At 46.9% G+C, this 14,447-nt stretch overlaps 1 protein-coding gene and 1 pseudogene across 1 annotated transcript; both read right to left on the bottom strand.

The window, feature by feature from the left end:
• Window positions 1-4,422: 4,422 nt before the first annotated feature.
• Window positions 4,423-4,971, bottom strand: LOC149367648 (uncharacterized). The gene has a single exon (XM_089567387.1). The coding sequence runs from the start codon at window positions 4,969-4,971 to the stop codon at window positions 4,423-4,425; it is 549 nt and encodes a 182-aa protein (XP_089423513.1).
• An 8,022-nt stretch (window positions 4,972-12,993) lies between these two features.
• On the bottom strand, window positions 12,994-13,499 carry LOC149367647 (protein LLP homolog pseudogene; annotated as a pseudogene).
• Window positions 13,500-14,447: the final 948 nt, after the last annotated feature.

Below are 14,447 nucleotides of genomic sequence, written 5' to 3'. Positions count from 1 at the left end.
GAACATAAAAATAGCTTCATTTACACCGATTCCCTCAGGATGCTCAAAGCACTGCACTCCAGGAATGCTGCTGAACCCATAATAGGAAACATCATACATAACATAGTTAAAATCACAAAACAGAAGCATAACGTTAAATTCTGCTCGGTTCCTAGCCATGTTGGAATTGTGGGCAATGAGAAAGCAGTTGTATGCGCTGCACAGGCCCGGAATGGTCAAATAAAACAAGTGAGCATACCGCACAGGGGTATCAACAGTAAACTCAGAAATAAGTGGCAGGCAGCATGGGAAGAGCACGTAAACAACAAATTACATTCTGTTAAGCCCATTTTAGGGGAATGGCAATCATGTAAGCTCAAGAACGTTTTAACGAAGTTATTTTATGTCGGCTCCGCATTGGACACACCCACCTCACGCACAATTTTCTGCTAAACAAACAAAACAAACCTCTCTGTGAAATGTGCGGTGCTGAACTCACAGTGAACCACATTTTAATTTCCTGTATAAATCTAGAAGAACAAAGAAAAAAATATTTTACATTTTACAGGGAAAGCATCCCATTACACCCCTTGTTACTTTTAGGTGCTCGAGCGCTGGTTGACATCTCATATGTTCTTAGGTTTCTCAAGGAAGCCAGCAATTTAAACAAACTCTAAGTATAGAAAGCTTCACCTTTAACAAAAACTCTAACCTTGTGTTTGGCGCATGATAGCCTCAGTTGCTTTTGCGCCATTAAAATCAATATTACTACTACTACTTTTCTTTGATATTACGGTGACGTCATCAGGTATTTTTGGGAGATCGCAGACGCCGCATTTGTTTCTCGATGAGGCATGTAATCGTATTCGCATAGGATATTCTCATTAATATATTCGCATTGATTTACTGCAGACAAAAGCTGGCTAGGCCGCTGAGCGCACGCCCCGCTTCTAAGGGATTGTCACTTAGTGTAACAGATCCATGACCACTACAGATGAAAGGATTATCGGTAGGCTGCGCTCGCTTCAAATACTTGCTTACAGTGAGAATGAGAAAGTCGGCCTTCGGACGTTCTCCTTATTGCAATAAAATTACCGCAGGAGTTACCAAATTACCACGGCCTCATGCGTTGATTAGGCCTGCGGTGTCTGTTCTTTTATCTATGCTGCTCATGTGCGCTTAGGCATTCGAATAAAGAACAGATTATTCAGTCCATGTCTCAAGAATGTGTCACAAGGAAATCGTCAAACCGCTTGACAATGGTTGGGTATGAAGCCTAGTTCTCAAAACATGCTTCTTCTCACTTCGCATATCGAGCACATACATCTGCTAGCTTATGCGGTGAGCCAGTTGAGAGTGTAGAAGCGAAGCCCTGTTGAAGCTAAACGAAGAACACCGCAATAAGGCAGGTTGACCATAATTCTTGTTGCGTGCCTGGCATTGCTTGGGATAAAACATTTCTTAAAGCGCTCTGAAGTAGACGTGAATAATCGATGCAGCCATGCATCACCCGTGAGTCTTCGCAAAGACCCCGCCGTGTGAGTCACACGGGTAGGGTACTAAAAATGAGCCCTGGCGGATCTGCGGGGCGGGATTTGGGACGTTGCGAATGCCACGAGGAAAGGCCACCGAGGAAAAGGAGCCGTGGGACCGATTCTCAGCTGTGCTGGAATTCTATAGACTGTTTTGTACTGGAAATATGGCGCCGTCTAGTGTCTGTGTTGGAAACGACCACTATGATTGCATGTGCGATGAAATGTGTTGCCATCTAGTGGCTATGCTGGAAACTACCGCCGTGCTGGCATACGCGATGGGCTTCGTGCTACACGCACTACTAAGACGCAGGTGGCGCCAATCGGCATTTCGGAGCTTCCACTTTATTTTTTCTTTCGTTATAAAATCGTGCAATGATCGAAAAAGCTTTTCTTTCCGCAGTGAGGCAGTCCGGTAAAAAACTGCCGGAAAATACCCTGATTATGGCGTCGCAAGCGCTTGAGCGTTGTGATGACGACTGACGTAGGTAAAAAAAAAATCGGAGGAGTTTGGCGACACCCATGGGGTGAAAAACAGCGTGCGCGTAACGCTGGTTGTGACAGCGGTCGACGGACTTTGCGCAGGACAACTGTCAAGCAACTTTAGGTGATACTTTACTTAATTTGAGGGATGACTAGATTAACCAGCTCGGAATATTCTTGGAAGCCAGTGATGTCAGTCCCTTTTTTGCGACTGTCCTAGGTGTGTATGTTAGTCGTACTACATCTGTAGAGTAGGGCCAGTGCGTACACACTCAGTTTACATTCCGAATTACTTCCGCGATCAGTTTGTTTTGTGAATGCTGAGCGGCTATACGACAAGCGACGTTCCGCCCTCTCCTTCACTCTACAAATATATGACATCTCGAGGGTACGAATAAACTGTCGAGCCGAATAACGGAAATCTGCATCTAGTCTACAAGCAGCGCATACAACTGTTTCTGCAGTTGTTCCATGTGACAGACTATGTGAAACAGTGAGATTCAGCACAGTGCTTTTGTAGACTAAATACTGTGGCACACTTTTAAAGAGTCGAAAAAGAGCTCCGAAGTCTTTCGTGCAGAACTTCTGGAAGGACACTATGCTTTCACAGGCAAAATACAAAACGTGGTCCGAGCATCTGTGCATAAAGCTTAACTCCACTTATTTTTTTTTGTCGGCAGGAAGTCAGTTCTCAATTTACGTACGCCACCTCGCCATTTTGATCTGTGTGGAAGTTGCTTATATGCACAGCTGTTTTCTTTAGTACGTAAATTCACGTGTGCGAACGAGTGGTTCTTTGTTTTTCAGATAGCCGCATGCACACGTACTATTGGCAGAAAAACATTATCAGGGTGTTTTCTCACACACAAAAAAGTGGTTGTCGCACTGCTTTGCAATCAAGTCCCACGAAACACAGAACATCTTAGAAACATTTTGAAACAGCTCGAAATGGCTTCACATGTCTTGCGCTAGAATGAAACGTCTCATATACGTCGACGGCAAGATGTCTTTTGGAAACTTCTTCAAGACGTCCGTTTAAGATGTCCGCGGTTACTGAAACGTCTAACTCAAGACTATGTTACGAAGACGGGCCAATATGTTCAGGCGATTGGCAGAAAGCTGCCACCATTGATTAAACATGATATAGATCACGACAAGCATTTTTAACCTTAACGTTTTAGTCCAAGCAATGAATGAAACATGCAAGTTTGGCACATAAATTGTTAGATTTCAGTGCCCTACACCGATATTTGCACCTTTTTAAGAGAAGGCGCACCGGTTCAAAGTCCGCGCTTTGTGCTCAAACTCTGACAGCGCATTTTGTCATATGTAGTCCGAAATCACGTTTATCACGGTCCACATCGAGTACAACTAGCCCACCACTTGTGAAGGTGCACTAAAGTTACGCAAATCATGAAGTTTGTTTCCTGTTGCGAACGCCTCTTCGTTCGGCCTCGGTTGGCCACGAGCAGCGAATGTTGCCGTCGCGCCATCGCCGCTTTCTTCCATGCTGTCCTCGCCATGTTGGCGCAGTCCGCTCGAGGCTCGCGCGCATGCTTCCCTTCGCCACGGCCGGTCTCAAGAGGGGCGCCTGAACGCCTCACCTTGCTGCTTTGTGTCGCTCCGCTCGGTGATGATAGTCTACAGTCTGTCTACGTGAATTTAACTGTTTCAAGCAAAAATCAACCTTTTTGCAAGTTATAAATGCTTAGCGTGACATAAAAGTATGAGATGCAATTTGTGATTATTTTTATGTTGCTGCTTTGTTAATTTTGCATTTTTGGAATGTAGTACTTCGTCTGGCCATTTGGCGTTGCGGTCGCTAGCGGTCGCTTGCTACGCGCACTAAGTGGACGTTCACAACGTTTCTCTGCCTTCTTTGTCTCGCGCTTGTAGGCGCTTCATTTCACGCTGCTGTTTGCAGTTTTCCCGCGATGCCTTTTACTACCAGGACTGCGCTGAAAGGTGCACCTCGTTTTCAGCAAAAGTAAGTCGCCTTCTAATTCTTTCGCGTGTTGAAAGCGTCAACCTTTCTGCGGCTAAGTTGGCAATGTGCCTCATTCAACCGTCTGCTGTGCGTCCCTCCTTTGGTTTGCAAATGACAAAGCTGTCTAAGCCAGTGTTTTCATACCAAAGTGAATGAGTGAATGAGTGAATGAATGAATGAGTGAATGAGTGTTTATTTCGCTTTTTGCCATTACAGAAAGCGTGGGTGACGAAATAAAAGCGGTTCACAATAACCGCTTGACGGGCTTCGTCACCCGAAAAAGTCGACGATGACAGCAGCCGCAGTTCTTGCGGCATACAAATAATTCACACATCAAACAAAATAGATTTTGCTATAATGCAGGTAGGGGGTTAGATATATTAAACAATGACAAGGAAAGAAAAAAAACGGTCGACATATGTATTTCAGTACTAATACAACCTAATCAATAAAAGTTTCACGAAGTCCACGAAAAGACATTGTGTTTATATTGATATAAAGAGAAGAGTTCAAACATCTTGGTAGTATATATTTCAGCATAGCAAAACCATAGTTTGCTCTACATCTGGGTACCGAAGACATTTCAGCGTTTCTAGTGGTATACGGCGTGTTGTGTACCAGCTGCACAATACGGGACAAAAAGGGGTCATCTCTTGCAGTCTGCTTTTTATAAAAACAGGCAAACCTGTACTCAAACAACCTAGGAACAGGAATTATTTTGTATTTTATTCGAATGGGACGAGCTGGGGCGTCATAGCAGGAATTTTTAATGACTCGTAGCATTTTCTTCTGTTGAAGAAAAAGCTTTTGCAAATTGGACACTGTAGTATTTCTCCATACCAAATAGCAGTACCCTAAGTATGAAAAAAAGAATGCATGGTTAAGTTCAAGTTTTGTCTTTGTATGTAAGATATATTTATGGCGAGAGACGATACCTATGGATTTAGAAAGCTTAATGCAGACCTTGTTTATGTGAGCATCCCATGACATTGAAGGGGTAAAGTATACGCCAAGTGATGTGAATGATTGAACATATTCAATTTGTGTGCCACTGAAAAAGATAGGCGGAGCATTCTCTACCAACTTGCCCTTAGCATTAAATAACATCGCCTTTCTTTTTCCTTATTTACTGTCAAGGAGTTTGAGGATGACCATTCCTTCGGAGCAGTAAATACTAAGTTCGCTGAATCGGTTAATTGGTTAGTATCAGTGGAGGAAAAGAACAAAGTGGTGTCATCAGCATAAATAGTAAATTTCATCTCGTTGTTTATATTAGTGATGTCGTTTATATATAAGTTAAAAAGTATAGGACCCAAGAGAGAGAGAGAGAGACTCTTTAATGAAATGCAGAGAATTTAGCCGGCGTTTAAAAATCGCTGGCATGCTACTCTGCGTAGAAAGGGGAATTTGGGGGAAAAAGACAGTAGGAGAGCAGCGTGGAAGAGGTAAAAGAAAAAAAAAACGAAGATAAAATGCGGCCATGAAATGGGTACTAAGGATGCAATGGCGAGTATTGATGTAACCTATGGAATGATGGAGCACATAGTCCGACAAATGGGCTGACGAAGTTCACTAATGCATGAAGGTAACGTGCAAGTGAATTTAGAGCTTATCTAGATGTCCAATGTCTTTTAAATATGAAAAAAGAAAGTTCATTGCAAGTCTCTGTTGCCTGAAGCAGGCTAAGGGACCTAAAACTTTGTCCATTGTTAGGGGCACTGGGCAGAGCTTCTGCATGCAATGTTCATAGTACGCACGCTCGTTAGCATACGCAGGGCACACAAGTAGGATATGTTCCACAGTTTCTACCGCGGCACAATTGTCACAATGCGGACTGATCGTTTGTCCAAAAAGGTATCGCAAGCGGTTTGTATATGCAGAATTCAGACGAAGTCGGTGATAAAGTGTTTCCAGTTGTCGAGGAATTCTGGGTGAGAGTCTTGATCTAAGATGTGGGTCGATTGAGTGAAGAAATTGGTACTGATGTGTCGGCAAACCCCAAAGCCGATACGTTTCTTCGTAAGCAAAACTTTTAGCCATTTGGGACGCATCCGATTTCGTGAAAAAAGTTCGAATGTATCTCCGATGTTGATGGCCCTTACGGGCCGCTTCATCTGCTTTTTCATTAGCCAGAATGCCACAGTGAGCAGGTACCCACTGAAATGTTATGCAGTGGCCTGCGGCAATAGCTAAATGATGTATATACCCGATGTCGAGGGAAACTGGCTGGTGATTCGTTTTCTTCAGCAGGTTGGCGAGGATCTGCAGCGATGCTTTTGAATCGGTGAAGATAACCCAACGGCCGGCGGTTCGGCGCAGGATGTAAGAAACAGCTTCCTTAATGCCGTGAAGCTCAGCTGTCGTAGAGGATGTCCTCCGCTGCAGCCGGTAAGAAAGGGCATGGTCTGTTGAGGGCACATAAAGGCCACAAGAAGAGGTTTCTTTAGTAGTTGAACCATCGGTGAAGATATGGATGTGCTGCGTATATTCCTCCGTTAAGTAGGCGAGAGTAGTTTGCAGAAGCGCTGCCTGTGGCATGCGGCTCTTTGCATTCACACCTGGAACAGACTTCTTCACCTTTAGAGGAGAGAGTGTCCATGGAGGAAAGGCCAGAGGTAGTAGCTTCTGTGGCTGATTAATAGTAGGAAGGGGCAGGAGCTGTACTGCCTGGCCAAAGCTAGAGTTGCTGTGAGTTAGATGGACGCGGTGTAGGAAGTGCTTCTTCCCTTGCAGGACATGGCGGAGATGGGTACGCATAGTTTCCTGGGCGGCAATCACCTCTAGTGGGAGACATCCTGCCTCCGCTACTGTTCCTGACGCAGAGGAACCTTTTGGTGGGCCAAGACATATTCGCAGGCAGTTGTTCCGTGCGGCATTGAGAGTCTTATTGCTTGATGTAGATAATCTTTGAAGCACTGGTAGACAGTAGCGCAAGGTTCCTTCAACGTAGGCTTTTTCAAGCAGAAGAGACTACCCTGTGGCACTCCATTTGAAATCTGTAGGACATCACAGTGGCAGTTATTGATGACAACATATTGTGAACGCGAGGACATATATGACTTGAAAAGGATGAGGGCATGGCCACGTATACCGTAATGTTCAAGTTTTGCAAAGAGGGTGTTATGATTGAGGGTATCAAATGCCTTGCTGAAATCTACGAAGATTCCAAGAGTGAGCTTCTGGGATTCAATATTACCTAATATATATTCTTTTTGATCAAGTAATACATGTTGTTCTTGGTAAACCCGTATTGGCAGTCATTTATAATAGAGTGGTTTAGAAGGAAATTATGAGTTCGATGATGAATTACGCGTTCTAGCCCCTTGGAGAAGAAAGGCAAGACCGATATGGGCCTGTAATTACTTAAATTATTTCTATCACCCTTTTTGAAGATTACTGCAACCCTAGCAAGTTTCATATCAGCAGGAAAGTTGGCTGTAGTCAGCGCCGTGTTATATATATGCCTTAAGCAGGGAACTATTGAAGGCAGGACATACTTTATTGGGCGGCTCTGGAAATCGCAAGAGTCTAAGCTTGTCGTGTCTCTCAAGATTTTTAAAATACAGTACACTTCATTTTCATCTCTAGGTTCAAAGAAGAGGGATTGTGGAAGTCTATCACCCAGAAATTTTGAGAAGTCAGGGCTGTGATACCGACTGCCAACGGTAGTAAAAAATTTATTAAAAGCACCGGCCAAACGAGACCCACTCAGGTAAGTTCCATCAACTACTAAACTTGTCATGTTATTCGGATGCGTAATTCTATTCAAAAGTAGATTAAGGCGCCTCCATTTTTCTTTAGGGCGATTGGAGAGTTCCTTATCAAAAAGGTTATTGTGGTAAGTGGTCCTAGCTGTTTTGAGTTTTGTTAAAAGAGTTCCGAAATGCTTTAAAACGGGCCAAAAACGGGTATCCCTAGTCCTAATAAATTCAGCAAACATCCTGTGCTTCTTTTTTACAAGTCTTAGAAGTCTTCGGAACATCCATGGTTTGCGAGCGTTTTTCGGCAGTTTTCCTTCAACAGTGGGAAAACATTCGTGATAGATTGGTAAAAAGAGTAGCAAGAAAGCTGTGTAGGCAGCATCCGAGTCCGTGCTTAAGAAAACAGGTTCCCAGTCTACTAGCTCTATGCGACTTCTAAATGTTTCAAGGTTTTTCTGGGAAATACATTTCCGACGTGGATTAGAGGTTTGTGTCGGGAGGGGTTTAGTCTCAACGCCCAGAAAAACAGGTAGATGGTCACTGATGTCTACTGCAAAACGACCTGCGGTGAGAGGCACATCATAATTTATGATGAAAAGGTCGATAATGGTAGATGAAGTGGAAGTTATGCGTGTTGGGCTATTTATAACGTTCTGGAAGCTAGCGGCTTGAAGCAATATTGTGAATTCTTGTTGTGCAGGACTGTTAACACCCATGTCTATATTAAAATTACCTCCTATACAAGATAAGAAATTATCGGACAAAAAAGTGATTTCTTTTTCAAAAACACGCAGGAACTCATTCATATTGATGCGGGTAGACGACGACGACAAAGAGCGATGGCACGAGTGCGAAGAGTAGAAGACAACAACGAAGTTCGGACTGTGTTCTCGGTGCCGCTCGCAGCTGTTCTTGTCTATTTGTAAATATCTGTAAATATATTCTTTCCCGCAACATATTTGGTGGAGGTGCGGATTTCCCCTACGTCTACCGACGACGGAGCTCCGCAGCGGCCGCCAGTTGCCTTCTCTCATCATGACCCACGACGCCGCCCAACAAACCTCAGCCCCGGCCATGACATCACTCGTTCTTTCTCCCCCTCGTGACCCTGGGACATTTTCTGGTACCGACAACACTGACGTCGACGACTGGATCAACATGTACGAGCGAGTGAGTACCTACAACCGCTGGGATCCGACCCTTATGCTCGCAAATGTAATATTCTATCTAAAAGACACCGCCCGGGTCTGGTATGAGACACACGAAGACCATCTGACCAGCTGGGACGTGTGCAAAGAGAAACTCCGCGAATTGTTTGGACGGCCGCTCGGCCGAACGCTTGCCGCTAAGAAGGACCTCGCCTCCCGAGCTCAAACATCTACGGAGTCCTATGTGTCGTACATTCAAGATGTGCTGGCCCTCTGTCACAAAGTTGACGCCAACATGCCCGAGTCTGAAAAAGTTGGCCACGTGTTGAAGGGAATCGCAGACGATGCCTTCAACTTGCTCGTATACAAGAGCTGCACTACAGTCGACGGAATTATTAAGGAATGTCGACGCTTCGAGGAAGCCAAAAGCAGGCGTATTAGCCAGCCGTACACACGCCTCCCCAACACGGCTGCGACTTCTTCATGTGAAGACCTGCGACACCGGGCAACTCCAGCGCCCCCAGCAAATGTGACCCGCATCATCCGACGCGAGCTCGAAGCTATGTCCCCTGCCCCCCAGCATCTACATGATGACGACACCCGCTTACCTACCATCTCTCTGGTACAAGCTGTCGTCCGCCAAGAGCTTGCCAACCTTGGTTTCCAGCCCGTCAGCCCTGTACGGTCTTCATCACCACCCGAAATCACTGCGCTTGCTCCTGGACGACCTTCGTACTTCACTCCACGTCGCCGAAACCCTAACGACTGGCGGACACCTCGTTGACACTATTCTCGGACACCTCGTTGACGCTTCTGGTGTCCGCCCAGATCCCATCAAAATTCAAGCTGTGAAGGACTTTCCTCTTCCAAGGTCGTCGAAAGATGTGCGCAGCTTTGTCGGCTTGTGCTCGTATTTTCGCCGTTTTATCAAAGATTTCGCCGGCATCGCTCGTCCCCTCACCGATCTTCTGAAGAACGACACCCCCTTTACCTGGGGCCCTGCTCAAGAGACCTCGTTTTCATCTCTCGTCCATTTGCTGACCACTCCGCCCATCTTAGCACATTTTGACCCGTCGTCTCCCACAGAGGTTCGCACCGACGCCTCCGGATATGGCATCGGCGCCGTCCTAGCCCAACGTCAACAGGGTCAAGATCGAGTCATCGCTTATGCCAGCCGCCTACTTTCAGCCGCAGAGCAAAATTACACCATTACTGAGCGCGAGTGTCTTGCCCTTGTCTGGGCAGTAGCTAAATTCAGACCCTACCTGTTCGGCCGTTCATTCGCTGTTGTCACTGATCACCACGCTCTCTGTTGGTTGTCTTCACTAAAAGATCCCACCGGTCGCCTTGGTCGCTGGGCCTTGCGCCTCCAAGAATACTCATACTCCGTCGTGTACAAGTCAGGGCGCCATCACCAGGACGCTGACTGCTTATCCCGATACCCTGTGGAACCACCTGACCTAGAGGACGCTGAGACCCTGCCCTGCCTCTTAGCTATCTCCGATCTTGCTGATATTGCCAACGAACAGCGTCACGACTCATCTTTACGACCTATCTTTGATGGCATCCGTTCTGCAAACCGATCTCCGTCTCTGAACCTTTATGTGCTCCAGAACGGCATTTTGTATCGCCGAAACCTACGCTCCGATGGCCCCCCGCTCCTGCTCGTGATACCCCAACGTCTACGCTCTTCTGTCCTTGCAGAACTGCACGATCTGCCGACAGCCGGTCACCTTGGCGTGTCCCGCACGTACGCTCGGGTGCGGCATCGCTTCTTTTGGCCTGGTCTCTATCGTTCCGTCAAGCGTTACGTGGCCGCTTGCGACCTGTGTCAACGTCGGAAAAGGCCCTCCACTCTGCCTGCCGGTCTTCTGCAACCCATCGACATACCTCCGGAACCTTTTCACCGTGTTGGCCTCGACCTTCTTGGCCCTTTTCCGACGTCCCTCTCCGGCAACAAGTGGATCGCTGTCGCAACTGATTATACGACTCGGTACGCCATCACGCGTGCTTTGCCGTCCAGCTGCGCTACCGATGTTGCCGATTTTCTTCTGCAAGACGTCATCCTTCACCACGGCGCCCCTCGTCAACTGCTCACCGACCGTGGTCGTTATTTTCTATCCAGAGTAGTTCACGACATTCTTCGTTCTTGTGACACGCAGCACCAGCTCGCGACAGCTTACCACCCACAAACCACTGGGCTTACCGAAAGGTTCAACCGCACGCTCACCGACATGTTAGCCATGTACGTATCGCCAGACCACCGAGATTGGGACGCAGCCTTGCCTTATGTGACATTCGCATATAACTCTTCCCTTCATGACAGAACAGGCTATTCTCCTTTCTACCTTTTGTTTGGTAGGCATCCCACCTTGCCTTTGGACACACTCATGCCGCCTTCTTCAGCCCCCACCACTGCTTACGCTCGGGACGCCATCTCCCAGGCCACGCTGGCGCGCCAAATAGCACGTAGTAGGCTCCAAGCCTCTCAAGTTTCCCAGAAGTCAGCCTACGACCGCCGTCACCAGGCCGTCGAATATACCCCAGGATCACTCGTCCTTCTCTGGACGCCCTCTCGCAGCGTCGGTCTCTCCGAGAAGCTCCTTTCGCACTACCGTGGCCCTTACCGTGTCGTGCGCCGTGTTACCGACGTGAACTATGAAATTGCTCCCCTTGAAACCTCGCCCTCGTCATCTGGCGCCACCACCGACATCGTCCACGTCTGTCGCCTTAAACCTTACCACGACGCCCATACGTCGCCGCCCTAACGCCGAGACGGCGTTTCAGCAGCCGGGGGTCCTGATGCGGGTAGACGACGACGACAAAGAGCGATGGCACGAGTGCGAAGAGTAGAAGACGACAACGAAGTTCGGACTGTGTTCTCGGTGCCGCTCGCAGCTGTTCTTGTCTATTTGTAAATATCTGTAAATATATTCTTTCCCGCAACAATATTGCCTTGTGGTGGGCGGTAAACGACGGTAAATGATTGACGGCGACATTGGATAATAAGCATTTCAATATTCTCGTTGCTCAGACTCTGTTCCGATAAGATATGGCACGAATAGCTTTCTTTTACTAGAAGGGCGACGCCCCCACCACGTTTTGAGCTTCGGTTAAGAAAGAAGGTATTAAAGCCTGGAAATCGAATAACGTCACTATTGAAGCGATACCAAGTTTCAGATAGCATGATTACGTCAAATGTACACTGAAGGATTGACAAAAAACTGTTCAAATGATCCGTCTTATTTAAAGCACACTGCATGTTCAAGTGTAGCATTTGCAAACATTTACCGCACTTATTGTTTCTTAGAGAGCAGTTTAACTCCCATGGTGCGAAAAGAGGCATATCTTCCATATTAGTCTAAGAAACGGAAAAAAGATGCATCTGCTGAGCGACCAGTTACTATTCCATTTTTGACAAATCATTGTGCAGATACAGGCGAATGACATTGAATCCATGAGTTTTGCGTGCGTAAATAGCCCCATTTCTTGTCCACACGTACTTCCAGTCAACTTCCTTTTTATACAGCTCAGGCATGACACTAATCAAAGGGGTCAGGAAAGTATGCTTTTACGAGCACTAACATGCAGAAGGAAGCATAGGAGCGCGTTAGGCGTGCCTCGCAAGCTGTCGTCGCTGCTGCCAAGTGACCAGGCCAGGAAGTGAATGCCTCTTATATAGCAAGCGGCGCTCCACCGGAAACCAGGACTGAGGACCACGTGTGCTGCTGAGGAGTATCGCCTCCTGACGCCTGTTGGCGTTGATTCCGTGGTTGACCGTGCTGATGAAGCGCGATAATACGCCGGCGTACTTCGGGCGGCTCGTGGACCCGGCAAAAGTGATCTGCAGAAGGAAGCAGGGGAGCGCGTTAGGCGTGTCTCGCAAGCTGTAGTCGATGCTGCCGTTCGATGTACGAACGATGTACGAAAACAGGGCATTTCCAAGCGTTTGAGTTCTCGTTCAGTGGGTGCCGCTATGTTGCTCTTGCGTCATCCTCTATGAGCTGCTTTCTTACGAAAGTCGTCCATAAATTGGAACCATAGAAAAATCAAGTGTCATCTTTTTTTCTTTCTTCTTTTTTTCTTTTTTTTTTCAACAGTGAGCATTCCATTTTTATTCCCATGTGCTTTATATTAACAAATAATGAACAAATGTGAAAAAAAAACTAATGCGTGGACTTGAGTTGCCTGTTTTTCTTGACACCCTTGCGAGCTGACTTCCGAGACTTTCGTCCATGCTGAGCTTTTAGCTTCCGTATTGCCCTCTGGCTCATCCAAACAGGGTAGGTGCCGTGCTCATCTCTGAGTGTCTTTGGATCATACTTTCGCACAGGCTTGTCAATGTCCATTGTTCCCATGTGGTCATCAACTTGTGCGCCAGACGGCTCATCAGGCGCATCAGGACGCCCGGTGGCTTGCTTGGCATCAACGACGATGCACATGTCGGACATTTCACTGTCGTTCTTCGAACCACCAGCAGCAGCAGCAGCCAGCATCTCTTTCAGCTTAGCCAAGTTCTTTGACAGAGTACCTCTCTCGCTTTTTTGCTCGCATCTTGCGCTTCCACTTACTACGCAAACTCTTCGCCATTGCTGATGATTATAAACAAGCGTGCGAGCGAACTGCGAAGGAATCGTACGACAGCGACGTTGCAGCGTGCTCTAAGCTGGATCCCGCATCATTTGTGACATAGCTTCAAAGCGACCACGCTTTGTTTAAACACGGGTAGAAAAGGCGCGAATTTTTTCTACACATTTAAGTGTGCTCGATTGCATCCCGGTAGGAATTTTATTGTTGCAAACAACTCTGTTCTGTCCTTGCGAATGTTCGTATTCAACTTAATTTGATGACTACCATTGACACTCGTGTTAAGAAGGCGTTGGTTATGATTATAATGGCGGAATAGAATGTGCAATGCCCATTATCATGCAGTGATCATGAAACCCGTCGTGGAGACTGTGTGCCTGTGCGTTCGTTTGCCGTTCGCAAGCTATCTGACGCCGTCCGCGGCGGCGCACGTCGTTACAGTCGAAATACAAAGACGCCTGGGTGTTGTCTTAAGTAAGCGCATGTTAGAGAACCCCTAGTCGTCCAAATTAATCCGGAGCCCTCCACTACAGCGACCCTCGTTGCCTATATATCGCTTCTGGACGTTAAAGGCCGCAATTTACAAGTAATCATGTGGCGTAAATTGTATTGGTTCCATGAAATTCAGTGACGTCATGCAGAATATATTGTCGATGGCTTGTTTTCTTCCAGGTCTTGATGAAAATATGGAATAATACTTTGTCAATTAACTATGAGTACCTGATTTCTGTTTATGTGCCGCCGCGGTGGCTCAGCGGTTACGGTGCTCGGCTGCTGACCCGAAAGACGCGGGTTCGATCCCGGCCGCGGCGGCTAGAATTTCTTTGGAGGAGAAATTCTAGAGGCCCGTGTACTGTGCGATGTCAGTGCACGTTAAAGAACCCCAGGTGGTCGAAATTTCCGGAGCCCTCCACTACGGCGTCTCTCATAGCCTCAGTCGCTTTGGGACGTTAAACCCAATAAACCAAACCAAACCATCTGTTTATGTGAGCAGGGCTACCCTGAGCTATTTCATTTGCTGTTTGCACTC

This window comes from Amblyomma mixtum, chromosome 1 (assembly GCF_055824585.1).
Source record: "Amblyomma mixtum isolate Tamu chromosome 1, ASM5582458v1, whole genome shotgun sequence".
NCBI lineage: Eukaryota > Metazoa > Arthropoda > Arachnida > Ixodida > Ixodidae > Amblyomma > Amblyomma mixtum.
The sequence above is the reverse complement of the archived record's forward strand: the minus strand, read 5'-3'. Positions and strand labels throughout refer to the sequence as shown.

Bases quoted from the DNA above. Each gene is read 5' to 3' on its own strand.
- LOC149367648 (XM_089567387.1), bottom strand. From the start codon at position 4,971: ATGTCATGGGATGCTCACATAAACAAGGTCTGCATTAAGCTTTCTAAA.